We start from the raw sequence: 23,998 nt of genomic DNA, 5'->3' as shown, positions 1-23,998 counted from the left end.
CGTGTCTTAGACTCTAGAACCTAGAGAAACGAGATGCTCAGGGACCTGGGTCTACCTGGTTCCCAATTCACTGTTCAACACAGAGCACAGGTTGTACAGGGTGGGGCAGGGCCTTCCCAGTAACTAGATCCTAGTGTGACATGTTTGCTGAAGTTGAGGTCACTCTCACAACACATCAGGGGGCAGCCGAAAGCAGAGCTGGGCTAATTCTGGCCCTTCGGTCCAATTTGCCCCGGTCTGTTTTTCTAAATAAAGTTTTATGGGAACACAGTTGTGCATATTTGTTTACCTTTTGTCAACAGCCCTGTTCACGCTACAGTGGCAGAGCTGAGTAGCTGTGGTGCAGGCTTACATAGCTTAAATATTTACTCTCTGAGCTGAGCCCTGGTCTGCAGAGAGCACACAGTATTTGTTGACACCTGTCTATACCTGGAAACACATAGTTTTTGTTGATTCCTGCTCACACCTCAGACACATAGTGTTTGCTGACCCCTGCTCACACTTCAGACACATAGTGTTTGCTGATCCCTGCTCACACCTCAGACACATAGTGTTTGCTGACCCCTGATCACACTTCAAACAAATAGTGTTTGATGACCCCCTGATCACACTCCAGACACACAGTATCTCACTGTGGAAAGCAAGCAGACGAGCCTGTACCTCTTTGTTTCTGGATTCTTTTCTCAGTGATTTCTCTAAGACTCTGGCTTCATACTCTGCTCTGGGATGATCCTGAGAAAGACAGCAAGTCAGGGAAGGATGGATTAGTGTTGAGTCCATATCCCTCCACATGAGTCCATTATTTGCCTCAGGGACCCTGGGGACCTGTTCACAGCTGGCTGTCACATCTCCAATGTCAATGCTTGTAGTTGGCCTGAATCTTGGCCCTGGTCTCTCCCTCTTGTTAGGAACCCCAGCTCAATGGAATGACCAGAGGGTCTGGCCTCTGTGTTCTGTGGTCTTGGCTATGCCAGGCTTCAGTGAACACCCCTGCTGTGAACTGACCCTCGGGAACATTCTGTGGAGTAGCCACAGGGGTCAAAAGAGACGTAGCGAGAGGCAGCAAGCGCAGGCAGACTGGAGGTGCCAGGCCTCAGGGAGCCCAGAGCAGTTCAGCAGAAGGCGCTGGAAGGAAAGATCAGGTTAGGTGAGACCGGGAGAAAGCAGAGCCCAGGTGAGAGGCACGCGGAGACGTCTGATGGAAAGACAGGAGCATGTGTGTGAAGGTCCCTCTCCCCAGAGACAGGCTAGAGGAAGGCAGAGCGACCAAAAAAATAATTCCAAACCTTGACAGCTTCCTGCGGGGAATCGGGAATGAAGACAAAAACAGAAAGAATCGTTACTGATGCTGTCACTCACAGAGCCAGGATGATGGTAATTTCTGGCAGAACAGGGGTCTGGACATTGGCCACTCCCAGACGCCAGTTTTGCGAGATCCCCGCCATTCTCAGACTCAGAGGAGAAGCACAGGGAACAATGATTTGGCTTCTTCCTGCTTCTGTCCAGCCTGGGCTTCAGACCACGGGGTGGGGATAGGAGGGTGGAGGCAGCCCCTTCACGGAGGCCATCCACTCCCCCAGGATTGGGGTCAGCCACAGGGCATGAATAGCTTGCCTCACTTTGGGGGGGACTCACTCAGGCCCACTGGGGTTGTGTGCCCAGTGGCCTCAGGGAGCCCTCTCAGAAGTCAAGCCCTAGGGATCTTGGAGTGAGGAGGTGACAATGGGGAGTGGTGAGTTGTTTCCCCTGCAGCTTTCAGGGTACCACAGAAGTATGTCCACCAGGACAGTAAGACCCAGCTGTTCCTTCTGTTGGAATTATCAACATGGAAACAGGACCAATGAGAGAGGCCACCTGGGGGCTCTCCCCAGTTTGGTCAAGTGAAGCTTACTCCTCAGTGCCTATGGGGCAGGATAGGGCATGGGGCACAGAGATGTCAATCAATATACCCCAGGCCACACAGCAATGGTGCTGTCAGATCAGATGAAGTTCTGTACTGTGGTCCCAGAGGCCCAGCTTAGAACCATAACCTGGCTGCCAAGCTGCTGTCAGCACAGAGCAGAAGCCACCATGGCATTCTGAAAGGTGCACATGGCCAACAGTGACCAGCAGACTGGTGCTCAGCAGAGTGTGAGCTGTCGAGTTTTATAAGGGCACAGAGCTGGGGTGCAGTAGCAGCACTTGTCTAGTGTGGTGAAGGCCTGGATTCAAGCTGGGAGGGGGAATGGAGGGAGGGAGGGAGAGAGGAAGGGAGGGAGAAAGGGAGAGAAGGAAGGAGGAAGGGAGGAGAGAAAGAGAGAGAAAGGGAGAGAAGGAGAGAGGGAGGAAGGGAGAGAGAAAGGGAGAAAGAGAGAGAAGGAAGAAGGGAGGGAAGGAGAGAGAAAGGGAGGGAGGGAGGGAGGGAGGGAGGACAAGGTGGTAGAGGAGGAGGAGGAGGATTTGCAACACATCAAAAACATAAAAGGGGCCTTATATATAAAACATAAGCACAAGAGGAACCCAGGCAATGTAGTTGAGATGGGAGAGCGTTTGCATGCACAAGGCCAGAAGTTAGATCCCTAGCATTGAATAAACCAGATGTGGCAGTGCCTGCAACTCCGGAGGCAGAGCCTGGAAGGTGGGGTGCTCAGGATCGGCTTTGACTCTGCAAGTTAGAGGCAGCCTGAGCTACATGAGACCATCTCAAAGTGGTGGGGGTGGGGGTGGAGGAAGTGGGGGGGTGGCGCTGGAGAGAAAAGAAAAGGAAAAAAAAAAACCAGATGCATGCCACTAGGTGTGCTTCAGCCCTGCAGCCCCAGCTCTTGGGAGGCTGGGTCCTGAAGACTGTTCTGTGAGGCCAGCCTGGGCTACAGAAAGAGAGAGACAGTGTGCTGTACCAGGCCATGGTTGTACCTCAGCACTTGCAGGGAACTGCCTGCTCCGTATTGAGGCTCCTTTTGGGGGTGCAGTGGGACAGTATTCCCTAATGACTCCAACAGGGCTTTTCCTTCTGGAGATGGCTGTCAGGGGACTCTGGGGAGACTCATTCTCCCTGACCCCAGGGCCATCTATCACTGAGCACCTTTTTGGAACCTGGCCAGGTTTGCATTTAATTACTTGGTAAAGGGTCTGCCCATTTCTCAACCTCCCCTGCCTGCCGGCTGACGGATGGTTTGGACGCAGACAGTGAGGAAGGCGGCCTATGGACGACGGTGGCGGCAACACCCTGCCCACACCCCACAGCTCCAGATGTGATGAGGTCAGCGTGGGGGAGCCCTGGCCAGCACCCGAGCCCACACTCGTGGGTGTTGTGTCTTTGGGAACATGGAGACAGAAAACACTGGCAGTTGCCCCGGCAACCGAGGAATACCAGGGCAGTGAGTGGAGGAGCCACAGGAGCCATGCCTGGGATCAGGGGCCAGTTAGGACGTGGAGTGTCCACGTGAGCTGGAGGAGGTGGCAGAGGGAGCCTCGGGGAAGGGAAGGCGGACACGGCCACTCACCTCCTCCTCCTCGAAGCCTGTGAGGTCCCAACGGTAGTTGAGTCGCATCTGCTTCCGTTTCCAGTGCTCCATGAAAGTGGCAGCTGTAGGATGGTGGGAAGGGATCAGGGCCACTGAGTGCTCTGGGAGCTGTAGAACCTGCTCCTTCCATGCCCCTGGCTGAGCGGAGGCCAAGGGCACACAAGTGAACAGGTTCGGCCCTCTCATCGACCCTGCCTGGCCATTGCTTTCTCACTTTGCAGGTGAGGAAACTGAGGCAGGTGCAAGCTCTGGCCAAGGTTACTTAAGCAAAGGCAGAGAGAGGTGGGCTTGCTGGCCTCTGACCCTGGGTCTCTAGTAATATTGCTCATTGCTTTCAGGGCTCCTGAGGCACACGTGTTCGGAGGGGGCGGGTCTTGAGGTCAGAAAAGGTAAAGGTTAGTTAGGTACTCACACTAGAATCAAGCCCTGTATCTCTGTGCATTGACTGCACCACTGGCCACTGTGTCCTGTGTTGTATGTGGTGTGTGTGTGTGTGTGTGTGTGTGTGTGTGTGTGTGTGTGTGTGTGTGTAGGCAGGGTCCAGTGTCCCCGAGGCTGCCATTGAACTTGCTGCATGTCCCTATGCTGGATGAAGATGGTTGGTTTTACTTGTCAACTTGCCATGATCTAGAATTGTTTAACAAAGGAGTCTCAGTCCAGCAACTGTGTAGATCAGGTTGGCCCATGGGTATGTCTTTAGGGGATTGTCTTACTTGTCAAAGAGCTACCCTGAGTATGGACAGCACCAAGCCATGGGCTGGACCTTCAAATGTATGAGGGAAGAAAGCCAGCTGAGAGGGAGCCTCAGGGAAAGCAGCCAGCATGCTGTGGCGTGGGGGCCCCGTGACTGCTGTCTCCAGCTCTTGCCTCTGTGGCTTTTCCAGGTGTAACCTGGAAGTTTAAGACAAATAATTCTTTCCTCCCTAAGTTGCTATGTCAGGGTGTTTCATCACAGCAACAGACAGAAAGCTAGAGTGGCCTTGAACCCCTATTTTCCTGCCTCCCCTTACAGAGTGCACCGGTATGGCTCATCACACCATGATTGGTGTTCTATTCCTAACAGACCAAAGGTTTGAATGCCGCCTATTGTAGCTTGGGGCTCTGCTGGATAAGGCTGGACTCTGATAGCGGTTTGTGCTCAATCTATGTTGGTGGGTTCCTTTTTCTCAGCTGGGTTCCCACTCCACCTGATCTAGTAACCCCAGATTTTGTAAGGAGTGTCATAAAGCCCTCAAGGAAGATTACAGGCCCAATCCTTTCCTGATAAGGAACTTGTTCAATAAACACAGGGAATTCCTGGAAGTACCCCACCCTATGCTGAGAAGATCCTAGCCTCCAGCAAATGACCTTTAATCATACTTAGAAGTTATCCCCTCACCTACAGGATAATTAAATACTGTGTTTTTCTTGTGATAGAACCCCGTGTTACTGCATGGAAATAAGCTACTGTACCATTGTGTAGGTTAAGTATCCTGGCACCCTTAGCCCTAGTGAGTCAGATATATTCACCCTCAAACCCCTCCTCACTGCCCATAGTTTATAAATAAAGGCTGGCCAGCATTCTGGGGTGCTCGCCATTCCTCCACCTTGACCATCTGAGACTCCATTTATTTAGTGGGGTGGGGGTGGGGGGACCACAGCTGGGTGTCCAGTGGTCAAGCAGCAATGGCAGAACTGCCTTTGCAGCCACTGGGGCCTGCTCCACCACTGCTGCTAGCTCAGTGCTGACCCCTGGTGAAGCACTGCCAGGCCTGCAGCTCACTGGATCTTCCTGCCAGGGGGTCTCAGATACAGCTCAGACAAGGAGCTGTGACACTTTGGTATCATCATGGGCTTGAGAGACTCCTGAGTCTCCACTGTCTTCTGAGACTTGCAGTCTTAGCTAGCGCCGCCCCCCTCCCCCCCAGGCCAGAAGCCTCACCCTGAGCAATCTAATCTGCCGCTGATTGAGAGAAATGGGACTTTGGGACCTTTGATCTTGAGGTCCATCAGTTCTTGTCCTGAGGCAAGCAGTTCCTGGACCAACCCGAGGGATGCGGGACCCTGGACACTTGCTGACAGATGCTGAAAGACACTCTAGGAGATGCTGATGACTGCCCTTGCCACACACATCCAGTGTGAGAAAGCACCAGCCAAGGGCTGGAGAGGTTGTTCAGTGATTATGAACACTGGCTGATCTTGCAGAGGATCCAGATTCAGGTCCCAGCACCCACATGGTGCTCACAACTACCATTAACTCCAGTCCCAGGAGATCTGTTGCCCTCTTCTGACCTCTGACAGTACTACACTCAAGTGGTACACATACATACACTCCAGTGTGCACATATACCCATAAAATAAATAAATAAACACATCTTAAAAGACAACACACCAGGCAACCCCTCACAGGATGCTATGGTGCAGATATGGCTGGAGCATCTCCCAAGACTGATCATCACTGGGAGTTATGAAGATAGTGGAAGCTAATCCCACTGTGCTGTGAGGGGTGGGGCCTTCAGGCAGCAACTAGTTCTGATAGGCTCCCCAGGATGGAGCTTTGTGAAAAGAGGGGGAGACATTGCCAAGTGAAGCTCTGAACTGCCCCGTGATGTTGCCAGCAACAAGGTCATCCCCAGATGTGGGCTCTTGACCTTGAGCCTCCAGTACCGTGAGTCAAAACGAACCTCTTTGCTCCAGAAAGTTAACTGATCTCAGATATTTCATTGTTGTATGAAAACAAACCGATACAGGACCAACCCCAGACTGCATCAGTGCTGTTCCTGCCACCTCCTAGGACATTGCCTGTCCATGTGTGTGGTTTTCTAGGTGTCTGGATCAGGAAAAGCCCAGCAGCTTCTCTGTTCAGAGTCCTCGGCGGGTACCTGGTGACAGCCTCTCTACAGTGTCCACGGACAGATGGGCGATTTTATGAACACACAGCTTACAAAGGCAGACACGGCAGCTGAACGTCTGCTGTGAACACTGCTCTCAGAGAGCCGCCAGCAGAGGCAGGGGGCCGGCAGCGTCACAAGGCCATCGGGGCTTTAGATACTCAGGCTGCCACATGTGACATGCTGTGCCAAGAACTGTCACGTAACGTATGCCAGAGTTGATCTCCACTGTTCTATGGAGGAGGAAACTCAGGCTCACAGGCCAGAAAACTGCTCATCTGATAAGTGGGGACATCAAGATAGAAATAAGATGTCCCAGATGGGAATCCTGCTGGCAGCTTCCGGGAGGAAGTCAGAGCCATGAGAATAGGGCCGCAGCCACTGCTGTCCCAGGACAAAGGGAAAAACATCCTAATTTCTTTCTTACTGCCTTCAAGCCACACTGGAGTTGAGAGCACGGGCTGCTCTTGCAGAGGACCCAGGTTAAATTCTCAGCATCCACACAGCAGCTCACAACCATCCATAACTTCAGTTCCAGGGGACCTGATGCCCTGTCCTGGCCTCTGTGGGTACCAGACACACATGTGGTGCACAGACATATGTGCAGGCAAACCACTTTATACACACAAAATAACGGTAATCTATATCCTATTTCTAGAGGAGACACAAAGCTGAGCCTTCTAGAAGTGGGAACGCAAGGGAGCCTGGGAAATGCGGTACCTCAGGAGCAGAGAGGCAGGGAGGGGATATTATTCAGAGAGCAGCCTGGACAGACCTCTGGGCAAGGACTTTTAGGGACTAGAGGGCAAGAATTTAAAAGTCAATGCAAGAAAAAACAAGTGAACAAAACAAAACAAATAACCAGACAAGGGCAGGGGACACATCAAATCAAAGAATTTCCATACAGCTAAAGAAACCACTGAGTGAAGAGATGGCTGACAGAATGTCAGTCTGCACAGGCCGCAGGCTGTTCATCTGAAATGAATTCAGATGCTGGCTCAAAGGGAAACTCTGTTTAAAAATAGACAAATTAGGGGCTGGCGATGAGCTCAGCCTGTGAAGAGCTTGCCTAGTGTTCAGGACCTGGATTCGATCCCCAGCACTGTACAAACCGCGTACAGGGCCGCATGCCTGTGATCCCAGAGCTCGGGAGGTGGACGTAGGAGAACCAGGAGTTTAAGGTCATCCCTTCTGTTTGAGGCCAGCCTGGACTTGCGAGCCTGAAGCGGGTGGACAGGCATAGTGACTCATGTCTGTCAGCCCAGTACTTGCAAGGATGAGGCAGGAGGTTCACCACGAATTCTAGGACAACCAGTGCTTCAGTGTGAGTTCTAATCTCAAAAAAAGAAAACAACACCACCACCACACACAGACACACAGTAAAACCAACAAAACTTGGGGGCTAGAGCGATGGCTCAGTGGTTAAAACACTTCCTGCTCTCTCATATGGCCTGAGTTCAATTCCTGGCACCCATATGATGCCTCACTGACATCTATAATTTTTCTTCTGCTCCAAGGGCTCACACATGTACATAGCACACATAAACTCAAAACTCACACAAGCACACAGCACACACATGCAAATAAATGAATTAATCAAAAAGCCAAAAACCAACCCAAACCAAACGGTCAACCGGTGTGAAGAGAATTCTGGAAAGGAGTCATGCAAATGAGCAACAGGTTTATAGAGGGTCTCAGTCTTGATCTCCACCAAGGGGACCAAAAACCACAACCACAATGACTCAAGGATAAACACAGAACAGAAGAGAAAATCCTCCCTCATCACAGTCAGAACAACAATAAGACAAATGCTGGTCAAGTCACAAAGAAAGGCGATCATTTGCTTATGTCTGATGGGAGAGGAATACACCATCTCAGCCATTGTGCAAAGCCCAAGGGGCCTCAGAAACCTAGGGCTGGGACCACCACAGCATCAGCCATCCCGCTATCAGGTGTCTATGCAAGGGCAGTACCAGCAGCCTTGAGGGAAAATTTCTGCACACATGTATAGGGCAGTGCTTTTCAGGGCAGCTAAGACGCAGCGTTCACTAAATAAGCATGCAGGGTCAGGAACAGGTCTGGTGTCCCATGACAAGTGGATCAATGATTACAGTCAACGTCCTTGTATCATTTGATTCTGAAAGCTGGAAGTCAGGACTGTGGATTTCCTCAGCACAGAGACAGGGATGCTTAAGAGGTCTGGAAACCTCAGCGTTCCAAGACATAAAACATCCTCCCACATGGACCCCCTTCTACCCAATCTCCAGGGCCATGGAAGTTGGGATTACACGCAGTACTTCCCAGACTCAAACTGAGGCAGGGGTACACCCGGGTCTTCTCCAGAAATGGTGAGGCTGTACCCTCATATTGTGACGTCAGCTTGGTTGTGGAGGAGAGGACGTCACCACACAGGGGCTGAGCCATTCATGGAGTTCAAAATAGCAAGATTACCACCCTGGCTTGGTGTATGGAGGCTGGGCAGGCACAAGGCAGCCTGGGAGGAGGGTCCAGGCCAGGGCTGCAACAGCACAGAGCCACAGTTTTGCTTCCTTAAAGCATCTGCTTTGGCTACAGCGTGTTCTACAATCGTCTTCCCGAGGAGGATCCTGCACTGGGTGGGGAGCGAGTCTCTGCACCTTCCTGGATCAGACCTGGGCATGAACTCAACACATGAGTGGTCCCCACCAGCCTCAGTCTCCCTGGGCTGGGTGTGCATCTTGTGGGGTCCTGTGTGCCCTCCCCTCCCCCGCAGTCCTCAGGTGGGGCCTGCTCTTACTATCCAGCTACTCTGAAGGACACCTCCTGGATCAGTCAGCGCGACACAATGATGTAGTAGTTCTGGTGGCCCCAAACATGAAAACATCTAAAAACGTTTATCACAAATCTTGACTTGGCCTCTGGGTTTGAACTGAGGTCTCATGCTTATACAAGCACTCCTGCCAAGCTGGCCACCTTCCTGTCCCTAGCCTTTTTTTTTTTAATACCGGCTGAGCTGAGTGCCAGCATGGGTCACAGTTAGTCTTTCAGGCATTAGCTCCCTAATGGGCTTCCGCTCATATAAATCCTACATTTCTATGTTGAAGTCACCCCCCCCCCAAAGTGATGGGGTGGGAAGTAGGGGCACTGGAACCCTTGAGAGTAGAATGAGTGGCCTTATTGAAGGGATCCTTATTGTGTGAGGACACAGACGGTGGTGGGGGGTGGGGTTATTCTCAGCAGAGGAGACATTTGCTCAGTTAGGCCTCGGGAGCTGGGTTCTCAGAGAGCTACAGAGCCTGGGTCTCCCCACTGCTGAACCTTCGGTGTAGGCAATGGCGCCCCTGCATTTTTTACATGGATCGCTGGGACCCTACCCACCTCACCATAAAAGTTCAGCCCAGGACCCACCACCAGCCTTTTGATCCCAGCAAACAGTCACTTTGTAACTTGAGGCGATGGGGCCCAGTCTGGGACAACACCATTAAAAAATCTCAGGCTCAAAGAGCTGACATGTCAGTCAGCAGTTCCACGCCCCCCACCCCCACCCCCCACCCCGGTCCCTACCACTGGGCAGAAATCACAGTCCTTTGTTCCGTGTAAGACTGACAGACAACCAAGGCCTGGAATTATTCTATAATGTCAGAAAATTGATGGTGGCAAATAGCTAAATGGGCTCCAAGTTGCTCAACGTGCCACTTCATTCCGAGATGTAAGATGTCAGACATAGCAGGCAGGAGCCGTCGGAAGCCAGGATTGCTGAGCCCACGCTAGTGAGGCAAAGATTAAAGCAACAGCAGCTCTGGGAGACACTGAGCCTTCACTCCTCTTTGCAGCCGGAGGGGAACAGTACCGCAGGCCTGCCATTGTGCGGAGCTGGGAACCGCTGGAGTGCAGGAAAGGCCTCAATGGAAGGAGGGATTTGGGGGGAACTAATCCTTCAGAGGGTAATGAATGGGGTAATTGATGAGGGATTTGAGATCTCCCCTAATGGACCTTGACAGCTTGCTGTGCCCAGGGCCCCCGGATAGGTTTTCCTGCGTATTTTTACTACTCCCACAGCTCTTCCCTGTGGGTCTCTTCTTCCTCCTTTCCTTTCGGCATAAGCTTCCTTTCTCTGAAGCAAGGCCTCACTGGAGGGGGTTGGCTTTTCCCTCCTTTTTTTTTTTTCTTTTCTCTTTTTTTTCCTTCCTTTCAAATAGGTGGGTGTGGAGGGAGCCAGTCCTTACCGCTCTACATGATGGACAGGCACACAATGGAGCCGGCGCTGGTGAGAGCCCAGCCTCGGGAGAATGAAAGCAGCTAGCTGCTCGTCCTCAGGCCTGGCAGTGCTTTGAAGGTGCAGAGTAACAGGGTCTCAGAGAGACCACCATTCTGGCTGGAGCAAAGAAATTCTAAAGAGACTGCTGTGCCCTTCCCTTCGGCTATCAGACTGTTCACACAATGGACCCCAAAGCATTGGAATTTTCCCACGAGTCTCATGCTGGGGAGAGGAAAGGCTGAAGCCTGGGGCAGCTGGGGATGGGTGTGGGGGAAGGGGGTGGGGGGGTGGAGGTGGAGTTTGTCTCCCAGGGACCTCACAGAGTTCTGAGAACTTGCCAGACCACCTCGCAGGAGACACTGGAGCTGAGACAGTGATGGGTCAGGGCCACACCTTGACCAGGGCTGCTTAGCGATGCACCCCTCCTGCCCTCTGTTTAAGCCATAGTCTCATGTCCGGACCCTGAAGACAGACTTGGGAGTCCCGGGACCTCTCTGTCCCTCTTCTCAGTGCGACCACACTGAATGGCTCTCCTCTCTGCTTTTCACTGTTACTTAGCTGTTTGATTGGCCTACTGATGAGGCCAACCAGGCTGAGCCTGGCTGACTAGGGTCACTTGGGCCCAGGCTCTCACTCTGACAGCTCCTAGAAAAGTAGATGTTCAATAGAGTGGCTCACTGGCCGCCCCACCATATACATGCATTTAATGAGAAGAACCCCGTTCCCAGACTGTGAGCCATGCTGGGCAACTCCTCCCTGTGTGCCCTTGCTGCCAGCTTAGGGCACACATCTGCTTTCCCAGGAGGGCACCTTGCAGGGGCTAGGGGAACATCTGAATGTCAAGGTATGAAGAGAACCCTTACTTGTTCCTCAGAGGCAGACAGGCATGGTGCAGAGCTGTCACCATGCCTGTGTGATCAGCAGCACATCACCCAACTTTTCTGTGCTTCAAAACCCACGTTGGAGAACACATCCCAGAAGTCTGGGGGCACAGGGCAGCCCACCAACCTTGTTCAGCACATGGATCGAGGGTCCTGGATGACAGCTCAGTAGGTCAGACATGGCATCCAGGACTTGGCAGGTTTTGATGCTGGGGACTGAACCCGGGGCTTCCTGAAGGCCCAGTCTCAGGCTCTGTCTCTGAGCTGCACCACAGTCCTAGAAGTTCTTTGTTTGTTTGCTTGCTTTTGTTTTCGTTTGTTTTTTTTTTTTTTTTTGAGAGACAGGGTTTCTCTGTGTAGCCCTGGCTGGCCTGGAACTCACTCTGTAGACCAGGCTAGCTTTGAACTCACAGAGACCTGCTTGCCTCTGGAGTGCTGGGATCACAGGCATGTGACACCGGGCCCTACCTCTAGAAGTCGCTCCCTAGCAAGCTCCCTGAAGGGTTCTGGGAATGGTAAGTCCTGTTCTGGCTGGGAGGAGAACAGGCAAACGACCCCTGACTGCAGAGAGCAGGCACGAGTGTCCTTTCTGTTCATCTTCACTGGGGTGGCACCAAAACATGGCACGCGCGCGTGCGCGCGCGCGCACGCGCACACACACACACACACACACACACACACACACACACACACACACGTCTCTTCCTACTGCCATACAGCTCGGGGTGGGGGTGGGGTGGATCCTGCTGCTATGTATGTCACCAGATCACTTGAGCTAGGGATCAAGTTGGATCAAAGGACTAATCTGACAGTGTGTTCTATGCTGGTGCTGGGGGCGGGCATCACTGTGTATCTGCCCTAGGTGAGTAGGGGGTGCTCCAGCCTGGGGCAGCAGCAAGGGGGCAGCAATGAGGGGCAGTATTAGAGAGACAGTGATCAAAATAGGCAGTCTGCATGACCGCAATAGCACGCACCCCTGATCCTCACACACAGGAAGCAGAAGCAAGAAGACCAGGAGTGAAAGGTCATCGCTAGCTATGTATCAAGTTTGAAGCAGGCATGAGCTTCAGGAAGCCCTGTATTTAAAAAAAAAAAAAAAAAAAGACACCAGGTGCTGCCTTCTCTGGAATAGGACAGAGTAGGTGGCACAGGGAAGATGAATGGCTTTGTACACACGAAGAGTTCATGATAGTGGGTGTGTGACCCACTACCTGTGACAGAGACTTCATTCACTGGTGGTGAACACTTCCTATCCTCAAGGTAAGGCCTTGTGGGTGGGACTTGGGTGGGGACTCTTCGGGATCATGAGGCACGGCTCACCCATAGCTCCCAAGTTTAGCCCTTAGAAAGCTGGCTGCAGGAGGCTCTAGTTCCAACCCTATCCTGCCCACCAAACAGACAAATAAACAAACACATTTAGGGTCTGCTTGGGAGGCTGGGATTTCCATGTCTCCCAAGATCCCGAGGAATGAAGTGGGGACACACACACACACACACACACACACACACACACACACACACACACACACCTCTCCAGAGGAGGCCTCCTTCCTCCTGGAGAAGCCTCCTCTTAGGGGCGATTGAGGGGGGCTGAGGCTCCAATGCGCCCCTCCCACTTTTTTCCCTAGAATTCTCCAGGGTGAGACTTTGTTGTCACCCACGACCATGAGGCGCATCCTCCCAAGGTTGGCAGCAGTGCACCCCGTGAAATGGGGTGGGCCTCGGTACCCCCACAGAGCTGATTTCCATCTTGGAGAATGCTCTGGCCACTGTCCTGCATTGTAGTAGAGTCCCTCCTGACCAGCTACTGCAGGACTTTCTCTGTCATGTATGGCCTCTGACTCAAGTGTAATACAGGAAAACATTTCTGACATGGTGACCCACTGTTGGCTTCTGGTTCCTCCTAGCAAGAACATGAAGTTCTTTAGAGCAGGCCCCTGCTGGCCTCTCTGAGAGCCCCTGACACGCCCCTACCCATTTCCTGCAGCAGCAGGCTCCTTTAGTGTCCTGCACGTCACTCCCAGGGCCTTTGCACACACATCCTGTTTCCTTGGAATCCTAGTAGTTAAGACTTAAGGGCACCGAACACATCTGGGCTTGCTTCTTGTGGTTTCTGGGGTGATGAATACTTGGCAGCACCCCTTAAATGCTGACTGATAAGTCTCTCAAGAGATAGCCCACAAACCCCAATCATCATCTTGTCACTACCCCCCAAAATTCTGAGGTTGCAGGCACACACACAGTCAACTCAATAAAAAACAAAACAAAACAAAACCAAAAACCAAAACCCAAAAAACAGGGATGTTGGGGATTGAACTCAGATCTTTAAGCTTGCACACCAGGAACTATTATCAACCAAGCTCTCTCCGAAGCCCCATTCTATGGGTGCTTTCGTAGGCATTTTCTTGAAATCCCCCCATCTCCCAATATTCCAATGTGCTCAGGGGCAGCAACCATCCATTGAAGGCCAGCTCTTTGTGAAACATGGTCTAATTCTGTGCCCATGGCCTGCCTCCTCAAATCACCTTCCCAGCTTACAGAGATGAAGAGACTGAGCTTGCAGCTTTGAGTCAGTCAGAGCCCCTAAGGGGTGTAAACACACTGGGCCATCCAGCGGTGTAAGAGGGCACTGGATAATCTGTTAGGCCCTCTGCTTTGCTTCTCACTCATTTCAGGTCTTCATTGCTGCAGACATGACTGCCTCCCACCCACACAGGTCAGCCCAACCCTGAGCTGCTGCTGCAGGACCTCAGCACCAAGGAGAAAGCCTCAGACTGGGACCTTCAGGCAGAGGGGAGACTGGGCTTGTGTAACAGCCAGGTGAACAGGAAGTTCTGGTACATGTTTGATAGCTTTTCCCTGTTAGTCAGGTGTCTGTCTGATTATCACAGGCTAAGGCCACATAGACAGGGAAGGAAGCCAGAATTACCACAAACCATCAGCCTCTTGGTCTACTATAACTTCCCACAGCCAAAAGAGTACAGGGCCGTCCTGGCCCTTGTTCCTGCCCTGTGGGGGAAACGTGGGACCTCTTGTACTCAAATGCTACCTACAAGGTTAACATAAGCTCAGCTTAAGAGCTTTCCACCTCTTCCAGGCAGCCCTCTTGTGTTACCTCCCCCAAGTGACCGGGCCCTTCCCTCTCATACCATTTCCCATGAGCTGGGAGCCCCGGAGGTGCATGCTCAGAACCTGCAGCCAGTGTGGGAACCGGCTGCCCCTACGTGAATCCAGTATCCCCTGCTAGCAAGGCTGTGCAAAGTCCTGTTTGCAAAGAAGGGGCCCATCTCATTTGCTATCAGAATCACCTACGGAGGACCAGAGAGCTGGCGTGGGGGCAAAGATTTTGCTGGGCAAGCATGAGGACCTGAGTTCAGTGCCTATAACCCACATCAAAGCTGGGTCTCGTGGTACATACTTGTCATCCCAGTGCCAAGGAGGCAGAGACAAGAGTATCTCCCAGAGTTCCCCAGATAGCTAGTCTGGAATTAGCTGGTAAGTTCCAGGGCGGTAAGAGACACGGTCTCCAAAAAACACAAGATGGGGCTGGTGAGATAGCTCACTGGGTAGAGGTATTTGCGGTCAAACCTCGACCGTCCAAGTGACCCTTGGGACCCACATGATAGAAGGAAAGAACCAAGAACTGAACATTGTCTTCTGATCTCCATACACATGCCATGGCTCATGTGCATCCCTCTACATGCATACAAAATAAATGAATAAAGTGCAATACAAACATCACCACCACCACCCCCCACACACACACAGGACAGCGGGCAGCTCCTGAAGATAGATTTGTGAGGTTGTCTTCTAGCCTTCACATACATGCACACACATGTGCACCTCCCCCCCCCCACTCCCCACATCACTACCACCATCCTCATCGTCATCTGTAGACATGTAGCAGCCACACTTCCCAGCCTTGCTTGTCTCCCAAGCTGATGTCTCGGCCCCAGACTGTGGCGGCTGGGACTATAGTCTCTGTGGGAATCAGTCAGTTGTCTCTGATCAGGCTCAGGCTTGAGAACTGTAGATTTAATTTGGCCATTGCTGCTCAGAGCTGGGTGACTTCAGACAACTCAGGACACCCTGGGTGACAATCCACAGCAGGGTTTCCCAGAGCCTGGGCTACTCTGACATCTTTCAGCCAGGCTAAAAGAACCTTGCTCATCTTGTACATGGTTCAGACCTGTGGCCGCGAGGCACACTTACGTGACCCACCTTTATGCCCAGGACACAGACCTGATATGGACCATCAGATTCAAACTCAGAAGAGAGTGTTCCTGTCCCTGCCATGTAGGTGGCCTGAACTGAAGATTCCACTTACCCCAGAGGGCCATAAACACAGAGAAGAAGACGGTGGCAGGGTTGTCAAAGAGGTGACTGGCACGGGCTGTGGCACAGGCTGAGCTCATTTTCCAGTAGCTGCAGGTCTTGTCACACAGGGGACACATAGTAATGTTGTGTCTTTGGTCACACATCTCCATGCTGCAAGACAGAGGTGGCCTCAGGTTCCCAAGTATGCTCAAGTCCTCAAGTCCCACTTTTCAGGGACCATGGAAGGTGGCCATGGTCATCTCAGTCAAGGCATGATGGTTGACTGAGGCTACTCTGTACCTTGAAAACTCTCCCCACTCCCCAACATAAGCTTCACAGGGCCCTGGGACCCTCCACTTACCCCAATACAGCCAGCTCTGAAAGCACCCACCCATGTCCACATTCTTCTCGGGGCAGAAAGAGGTACCAGAGTGTCCCATATGGAGCGAGCCTTGGCTGGTAACACCTAAGGCCAGCACTCCTGATACCTCTCTAGCCCAGGATCCCCAGGCAGCCTTCCTATTGTCTCCAGGACCTGTCAAAGCTGTGCTACACACACAGAAGCCAGTTCTTTATACGCCCATGCTCAGGAGCCCAAGGGAGGGATGGAGTGAATGCAGTCAGGAGGCCCTCACTGTGGCAAGACCTGGGCTGAGTGACTCTTTGGTAGCACTGGGCATCATGCCATGACCGTTACATGGCACACTGGGCAGATGAAAGGGTGCCCAGGACTTCTCTCTTTGGGTGGCTAGGCTCAAAGGAGCATGCCCCCCAAGCTGCCCAGGTCCCCAAGCATCCTGAGGTGCTCACTAAGAAACACAGGAGGCTCCAGGGATGACGGGTCCTGGTCACCGAAGCACACAGGCTCAGCTGGTGAGGAGCTGGTGAGGCCAGGGCACCTAGGTCCTCTCCTACTCACGCTAACATGTGTGAAGTTTACAAGCCATCAGCAGAAGACAGGGAGGCTGGGTGAGGGGTGTGAGGGGGAGAGGGGGAGTCATCACTAGCCTACTTGGTGTCCCCTGACCTGGACTGGCACCTGGGGACTATCACATTACGATTCTACCTTCATAGATGGGAGCAGGAGGCCACAGAAGAAAAGTAAATTCCTTAGGGCCACACAATATGGTTGGAAATTGAACCCTAATCTCTGAATGAGAGCCCTGTGCTTGGAACGGCTCTCAAGGTCACTGTCCTGTGCTGTGTGACCACACTCAAGTCCTCTAGCTTCAGGATCAACATTTCTGGAAAATGAGGAGACTGGCCAGAATACTGCCCTCTAGCCACAGCCTACCCTGAGTTTTCCTTCCTTCGAACTTGGACCAGACCCTGATCTATAAATAGATGTTCAGGCTGCAGAACTTGTTCCCAGAGGTCAGATGGCCATCTGGGAGAAAGCTGAAGTGATTTTTTTTTTCTTTTTGCTTTGTTTTTCAGATTTCTGGACCCACATGTGTATATATTCCTGCTAGCTCTCAGGAACCCTCCTTTGTGCCCAAGGCAGAGGACACCAACTCCATTCTCTTTTTTGTGCATCAGGGTGGTGGTCACTCACCACAGATGCAAAGATAAGGGCAGGCTAACGGCAACCCAGGCAGTGGTTTTGAACTATCTGGGGAGACATGATGTACATATGCACAAAGGGGAGGGGGGTGGCGACCCAGGGAGAGGAGCCATTTGCTATGGAGCCCGAGGCTCTGGTGTGTGTGTGTGTGTGTGTGTGTAGTCTTGGGAAGGGTGCTGAGTCCTGCTGCCTCAGTTTCCCAGTCTTCCCTGAGCCGAGTGTAAAGAGTACAATGCCATTGGGTTGCTGGGAAGGTGAAGTAAGGAGGACCAGCGTGCGTGGTCCATTCAGGGGCTGGTGCAACTTAGGCCTAATGCGGCCACTGCTATCACCATCCTCGTGAGGCCTTAAATTAGCACAATGTCACCAGATGCCCAGGCAGCTGGTCCTTCAGGGTCCACTTCTCTCCCTGAGGCAGACGAGTGGGCAGGATGACCCCAGTTGTGACTGGTCTAGTCTGAGAGCCTCTCCCTAGAAACTGGTGGATGGAAAGTTGTCCCTGCTGGGTCAGTGTGTATCCAAGGGCCCTGGTGTCTGCTTGGCTCGAGACTGAGGAAGGCTAGAGGGCCTGAGGAGTGGCCTCGGGCACAGGGAGTGCCAAGGCACGGTTCCACCCGCCTGCCTCCCTATGAGGCTCTTCAGCTTGCCTGAGTTGTCCTTCCCGCCAGCCTCAGCTTCCAATAAAAATGCCAGCCGCCAGACAAAAGCCCTTTTTCTGGGGGCCTTAAACTCAGCCAAAATCAAGAAACACAGCCCGAAGGTCCAGTACTTAGAGAGGCTCGGTGGGGCAGGGAGACAGGGCAGTACGTCACTGGCCACTATTTCCCTGAGACCTCAGCTTGATCTGATGGACTCCAAGCCTCTGGCTGCTGTGCAAGCTCAACTAGGGCAGAGGCCAGGGGCGGACAGGCCTGGCCATTGGCTTTGTCTGTGCCCCTGGATGATTACTGTTTGCCACTCTGACCACGTGACTTAAGGAGGCTGAGCTGCCAGAGTCAAACGCCTTGGTGGTCTCCCTTGGGAGTCCACACCCTGAGGTGGCAGAGCCCCTTCTCCTCAGGAACATCATGGAAACACGCCCACTCTACTTCCTGCTTCTCACAAGCTTTGAAGCTCTGGCAGTTGCCAACCAGGCTTACAACCTCCAAGTCTCCAGCATTTTCATCTGTCCCATCAGCAAATCCCAGCATGCATTGCATTATCGTTGCATTATAAAGCCTTGCATTATCCGTGCAGACACAGGGACAAGCTTTCTTCAGCTTGGGACTGAGGGAGCCTGGGGAAGGAATTCGGGTGGATGGGATAGCAGATGCCTTATTCACATGCTAAAACATCATGGAAGGGGCTGGAGAGATGGCTCAGTGGTTAGGAGCACTGACTGCTCCCAGCTTCGTGGGACAACAGCTCACAGCCATCTGTAACACCAGCTTCAGGGGGATCTGTTGCCCTCTTCTGGCCTGTGTGGGTACTGCACACACTTTGTGCCCACACTTGCTGCACACACATACATGCAGACAAGACACTCATACGCATAAAATGAAAGCATCACAGAAGGAAAAATTGGCCAGATATGATCTTATTGGCCTGAGATCCCGCCTCTTCCCCAGCTGACAGACACGGGGTCCTCTACTGATTAGAAACAGGGTTGATGTTCCAATCAGCAGCCCTATGTCATAGAGGCACAGTTCTGAGGAGGTCCTGCGTCTGGTCACGGGGGACGGCCAGCTCAGATTCCCTGTGTGGCCCCATAGAAACATATCTCCCGCAAAGCTCAAGATTGCTGCCTACCTGGGGATGTTTTCGTCCACAGTGGCACATCCGTAGAGAAAGACAATGACACCCACGATCGAGGCTGGGATGAGCATCTGGGTGTAGGCTCCAAGCCAGGCAAAGTACAGGCCAACTTTCTCGCCAAAGTATTTCCTATGCCAAAAAAACAAAGGGATGGATGCACTCACACCCTAGGCCCACATCATGCCTCCCCTCCACCCCGGCAGCAAGGAAGAACTCCAACTGGGCCACTCTTTCTCCTGCCTGAGTGGTGGTGACTGAGGCTCTAGGACACCTTATCAGACCTTGGGTCCCCTCTATTTTTTGTATATGTTCCTACTTGCCTGCTTTCTTTCTTTCTTTCTTTCTTTCTTTCTTTCTTTCTCTCTCTCTTTCTTTTGTTCTTTGAGTAATAAATTTGAACCAAGGTCCTCATACATGCTAGGCAAGTGCTCTACCACTAAACTATAACCCTAAATATATTTATCCTCTCTCTTGTCCTACCTCTTCCCGCCTCTCTCATAGCCCAGGTTAGCCCCAAGTTTGTTATATAGCTGAGGATGACCTTGAACTTGTGATTCTCCTTTCTACACTTTCCAAGCACTGGGATTACAGGTCCCATTGCCATGCCTGGCTTACACCATGCTGAGCACAGAGCCAAGGGCTGCAGGTGCGCTAGGCAGGCACTCTGCTAGCTGAGCTGACCGCCCAGCCTCCACCCTCTTTTGGAGACTGGGCTTTTCTCTATAGCTCAGGCTGGATTTCACTTCACTGTATAGCCCCGGTTGGCCTTAAACTCCCAACCTTCCTGCCTCAGCCTCCTCAGTACTGGGATCACACGTGTGTGCCATCAGGTTGGACTCTGTCTCTAATCTGTGCCTTGGGGAAGGGTGCGCTTCTGTTTGTGAAGGCCTCATTGGTGGTCCAGGTGTGTCCCCATGCCTGTGGGTTCCATCCCAAGCCCCATTCAGTGTAAGCAACAAATGAAACACAGTCAGAGGCATCAAGAAAACTAAACCCAGCCCTGCCCCACCCCCTGCCACAGAGTCTGTTGGCCGTCCTTGGCTGACATTCATTGAATCTACACAGACCCCCTTTTACAAGCCCCCACAGGATGTGGAGCACAGCTGGCCGCCCATCCTAACGGCCTCTCAGGCTGTCCTACAGGCCTTCTCAGACCTGGCTACAAATTCTCACGCATTGAGGCAGACATTTCTTCCCCTTGACACCCCAAAGCTGGTGACCTCAGCAGCTGCCTTGCTGGCCAGGCTGAGGAGGACTCAAGGGGAGTCAGTGGGCAGGGCCAAAAGCTGGTCCTCCAGTACACACGACTAGGCAGTGTCCCCAACCTTGCCTGAGCCGCCTTGCTTCAGGGAGACCCAGGATCCCACACAGCCTTCAAGTACAAGCAGGTTTCCAGGTGGCTGAATATTTGGAGCAGTTGGCATGCTTGGGGACTGTACCATCCTGATGTGGCCTTTAGTCTTGATTCATGCAGCCACAGCCCAAGAGGCCAGGTACCCCCACTCACCTGACCAGGTCAATGGGCTGGTACTTGTAGAAGACCCCGTAGCTTGCCCATTCGTCATAGAGGAGCTGGAGAGAGGAAGGAATGGGAAAGGAGTTGGTGGAGGGTCACACACGGATGCTGAGCCCTGCAAGAGCCTCAGCATTTCAGGCAGCCATCATTCATTCATTCATTCATTCATTCATCCATCCATTCAACAAATGCTTGGGAAATGCCAGGGAGGGGATTGGTACTCTCAGTGCTGGTTGGGGTGGAAAAGATGCTTCTAGAAGGTTATGGAATCTCAGCTTTTCATGACTGGATTGGGAATTCATCTATGACAGCTGACATCAAGAGGTCCCTCAGATCAGATACCAATTGTTTATTATCCAAAGTGCGTCAAACCACTGGTGTTCAAGCAGAGAGACACAGATGGTAAAATTGAAAGAAAATCTCCTGGCACACAGAGATAGCACAAGGTTCATCTCTGGAGACGGGCTGCCTGCGTAACCCCTGCCGTGACAGAAAAGAGACCAGGGCCAGCCAGATGGCTCAGCATATAAAGGGGCTTGCCACCAAGCTTGGCAACCTGGATTCAGTCCCCAGGACATGGTAGAAGGGAACTGGTTTCTACAGGTTATGTTCTTATCTACACACACACACACACACACACACACGCACATGCACACGCACGCACACACACGCACACACACGCACACGCGCACACACACGCACGCGCACACACACACACACACACACACACACACACACGCACGCACACAGTATGGAGGAAGAGGGGAAACCACTGGTTGTTTTAACAACCCCACGTGTATGAACAGGTCATACATTACTAAGTTCCCTTCACATCCAGATCCTATGTCACCCTGCCCAGCTGCAGGGTCTCTCATGATAGGACAAAGCGGCCCAAACCCCAGAACAGCTGTCTATGTACTGTCATTGCTACTATGTATGGACTGAGTGCTAAGGGGGCCCAGAGTCCCTCCTTGGCACACACCCTCCATGCCTATATTGGCAAGGGATTATTGGGTAATGGATTTGGCACCAAGTACTGAGGGTCCCAAGGGGGTCCCAGGTTAGAGATCTTCTGCCAGTCTTCAGTGGGACAGGACTGTCTGGCCCTCAGTCATCCCTTCTCTGTTGGGAAGATGGCTGTGTGGACTCCCATGGGTCCCTGCCTCTTTTATTATGTATGCATACAATATTCTGCCCAAATGTACGCCTGCACACCAGGAGAGGGCACCAGATTTCATTACAGATGGTTGTGAGCCACCATGTGGCTTGCTGGGACTTGAACTCAGGACCTTTGGAAGAACAGACAGTGTTCTTAACCTCTGAGCCATCTCTCTAGCCCAGGTCCCTGCCTCTTACTTGGTTGCTTGTCATGTGCCTTCTTTCTGTAGCTAATTTATTCTGTAACTACATTTATTTATTTAAATGCCTCTGCCTCCACCCCCTCTCCACACCGTGTGTGCGTGTGTGGGTTCCTGACCGCAGACATCAAGGATCTTTTAGATGGGGCAGGACAGTGCTATGTGCAGGCAGGGAACCTAGCTGGCCATTTCCTGGCTTCCTGAATGCCCTTGTCTGTTCAGCTTCCCATGGCTATGTTCCCATGCTGCCTGAGATGCTCTCCCAAATATCCAGAGCAGAGGGGCAAGGTGGATGTGACTTTTTGAAGATGAAAGAAAGGCAGGCAGCATGACCCACATGAAGGGCCCAAGAGAGGGTCTCCACTTGGGGGAGCCTTTTCATCTATCTATCTATCTATCTATCTATCTATCTATCTATCTATCTATCTTTTTGAGACAGAGTCTCATGTATTGCAGGCTGACCATGACTTTGCTGAATAGCAGAGAATAACCCTGAACTCCTGACCTTCCTGCCTTTAATTCTGGACACTACTTAGGATTACAGGTGTAGCCACCATGCCTGTTTCTGCAGCACTTGGGAGTGAACGCAGGGCCTTGTGGACGCTAGGCACGCACTCTGCCAATGGAGCTGCCTGCCCAGCTCCTTCCTGACGTTCCTTCTGCGGCTCTGTGAATTCCTAATTGTGTGTTTCACTCACAGGCGCTTCACACACCTCCAGGAAGCAGGGATGCAAGCAAGTGGGAGCTAGAGGTACCTGTGAGGAGCAGGGAGCCCTGATGTAAAGCTGGGGCTTGTCTGCCAGGTCCCTACCAGTGTGGCTTTCTCTGGTGCTTAAGGTCCCAGATGAGGCTCACACAGCACGAGGACCCCCACGCTTTCAGAGAGGGGAAGCTGGGAGAAAATGTCAGCGTTGTGGAGCCAGTGCAGACTGGGGGAGCCCTAGGCAGACCTGCCTCTGTCCCTCCTCTGCACTAAAGGCTAAGGGGCACTCTCTCCTCCTGGGTCACTGGGAAATCCTGATGGCTCGTGCGTGTCACATGATCTGCACAGGGAATACAGACATAGGAGAAGGCTATAGCTTTCTCCCTGACGAGTGAGCAGCCGACAACCTCTAGCTCACCTGTGACTACACACACTGCTCTGTACCATGAGCTGATGGTAGGAGGGAAGGGGCGGGGTGTGGTGGGGGCGTGGCGGGGGCGTGGCGGGGGCGTGGCGGGGGTGTGGTGGGGTGTGGCGGGGGGTGTGGTGGGGGCGTGGAGCCGCTCATCAGTGGAGAAGGCTATAGACCAGGGAAAGAGAGTTGGGGTAGGAGAGGGAGGAGGAAGAGAGTGAAGCCAGGGAAATGCAGTTGAGGGGAGGAGGATGAAGGAGAGGGAAACACGGAAGAGTGAGAGACTGAGGAGGGAAAACAGGGAGATACTGGGGGGAAGGGGAGAAGGAGGTAGGGAGAAAGAGACAGACAAGGGTGAGAATTCACAAGCTTCTTGGAAACGAAGTGTTCAAAATCACCTCAGGAGGATTCGACCACTTCCTGTAACTACCTACTGTCATGGGGTCTGGCTGGCCTGTGTGGCTTCTCTGCAGGCTCCTCACCATCCTGACGGAGGCTGGGGGACAACACTTAGTTTTTGACATGAGCACCTCACTGTGAACTCTTCCTGTTCTCAGGTAACCTCCCTCACCCTTGCTGTCAGGCAAACAGCTCACAGGGAGATCCGCTTGCCCCCTGGGCCCCTTTAGCCTTTGTCAGCTTAGGAGGAGCAGGTCTCAGGGTGGGTGGCTATGAATTGCAGCAGACCGTGCTCAGGCTAGGGCCAGTTTTTTTTTTCACTAGCTGCTGAACAGAAGAAGAATGAGTTTGGGCCTCTTTGTCTAAGACAGGGGTGGGGCAGACTCACTCCAGCCACCTCTGTACATCTCCCACGATGCCTCTTTACAGGTCTGGCTGTCCCCT

At 52.5% G+C, this 23,998-nt stretch overlaps 1 protein-coding gene across 8 annotated transcripts in view; it reads right to left on the bottom strand.

Moving 5' to 3' along the window:
- ANO1 (anoctamin 1) overlaps positions 1 to 23,998 on the bottom strand; it is a 153,523-nt gene that overhangs the window by 33,070 nt on the left and 96,455 nt on the right. For 5 of the 8 annotated variants that reach the window (XM_084757079.1, XM_084757077.1, XM_084757081.1 and 2 more), the window contains 5 exons: positions 20,674 to 20,738; positions 19,161 to 19,295; positions 15,819 to 15,979; positions 3,471 to 3,565; positions 661 to 732 (listed from right to left, as the gene is read on the bottom strand). In XM_084757079.1, coding sequence (XP_084613205.1) covers positions 661 to 732; positions 3,471 to 3,565; positions 15,819 to 15,979; positions 19,161 to 19,295; positions 20,674 to 20,738 — 528 coding nt within the window. Of the gene's footprint in view, positions 1 to 660; positions 733 to 1,286; positions 1,299 to 3,470; positions 3,566 to 15,818; positions 15,980 to 19,160; positions 19,296 to 20,673; positions 20,739 to 23,998 lie in introns of all 8 variants that reach the window. The other 3 variants (XM_084757078.1, XM_084757082.1, XM_084757084.1) reach the window with 2 other exon arrangements.

This window comes from Acomys minous, assembly GCF_964271855.1.
Source record: "Acomys minous genome assembly, chromosome: 2".
Lineage (NCBI taxonomy): Eukaryota > Metazoa > Chordata > Mammalia > Rodentia > Muridae > Acomys > Acomys minous.
The sequence above is the reverse complement of the archived record's forward strand: the minus strand, read 5'-3'. Positions and strand labels throughout refer to the sequence as shown.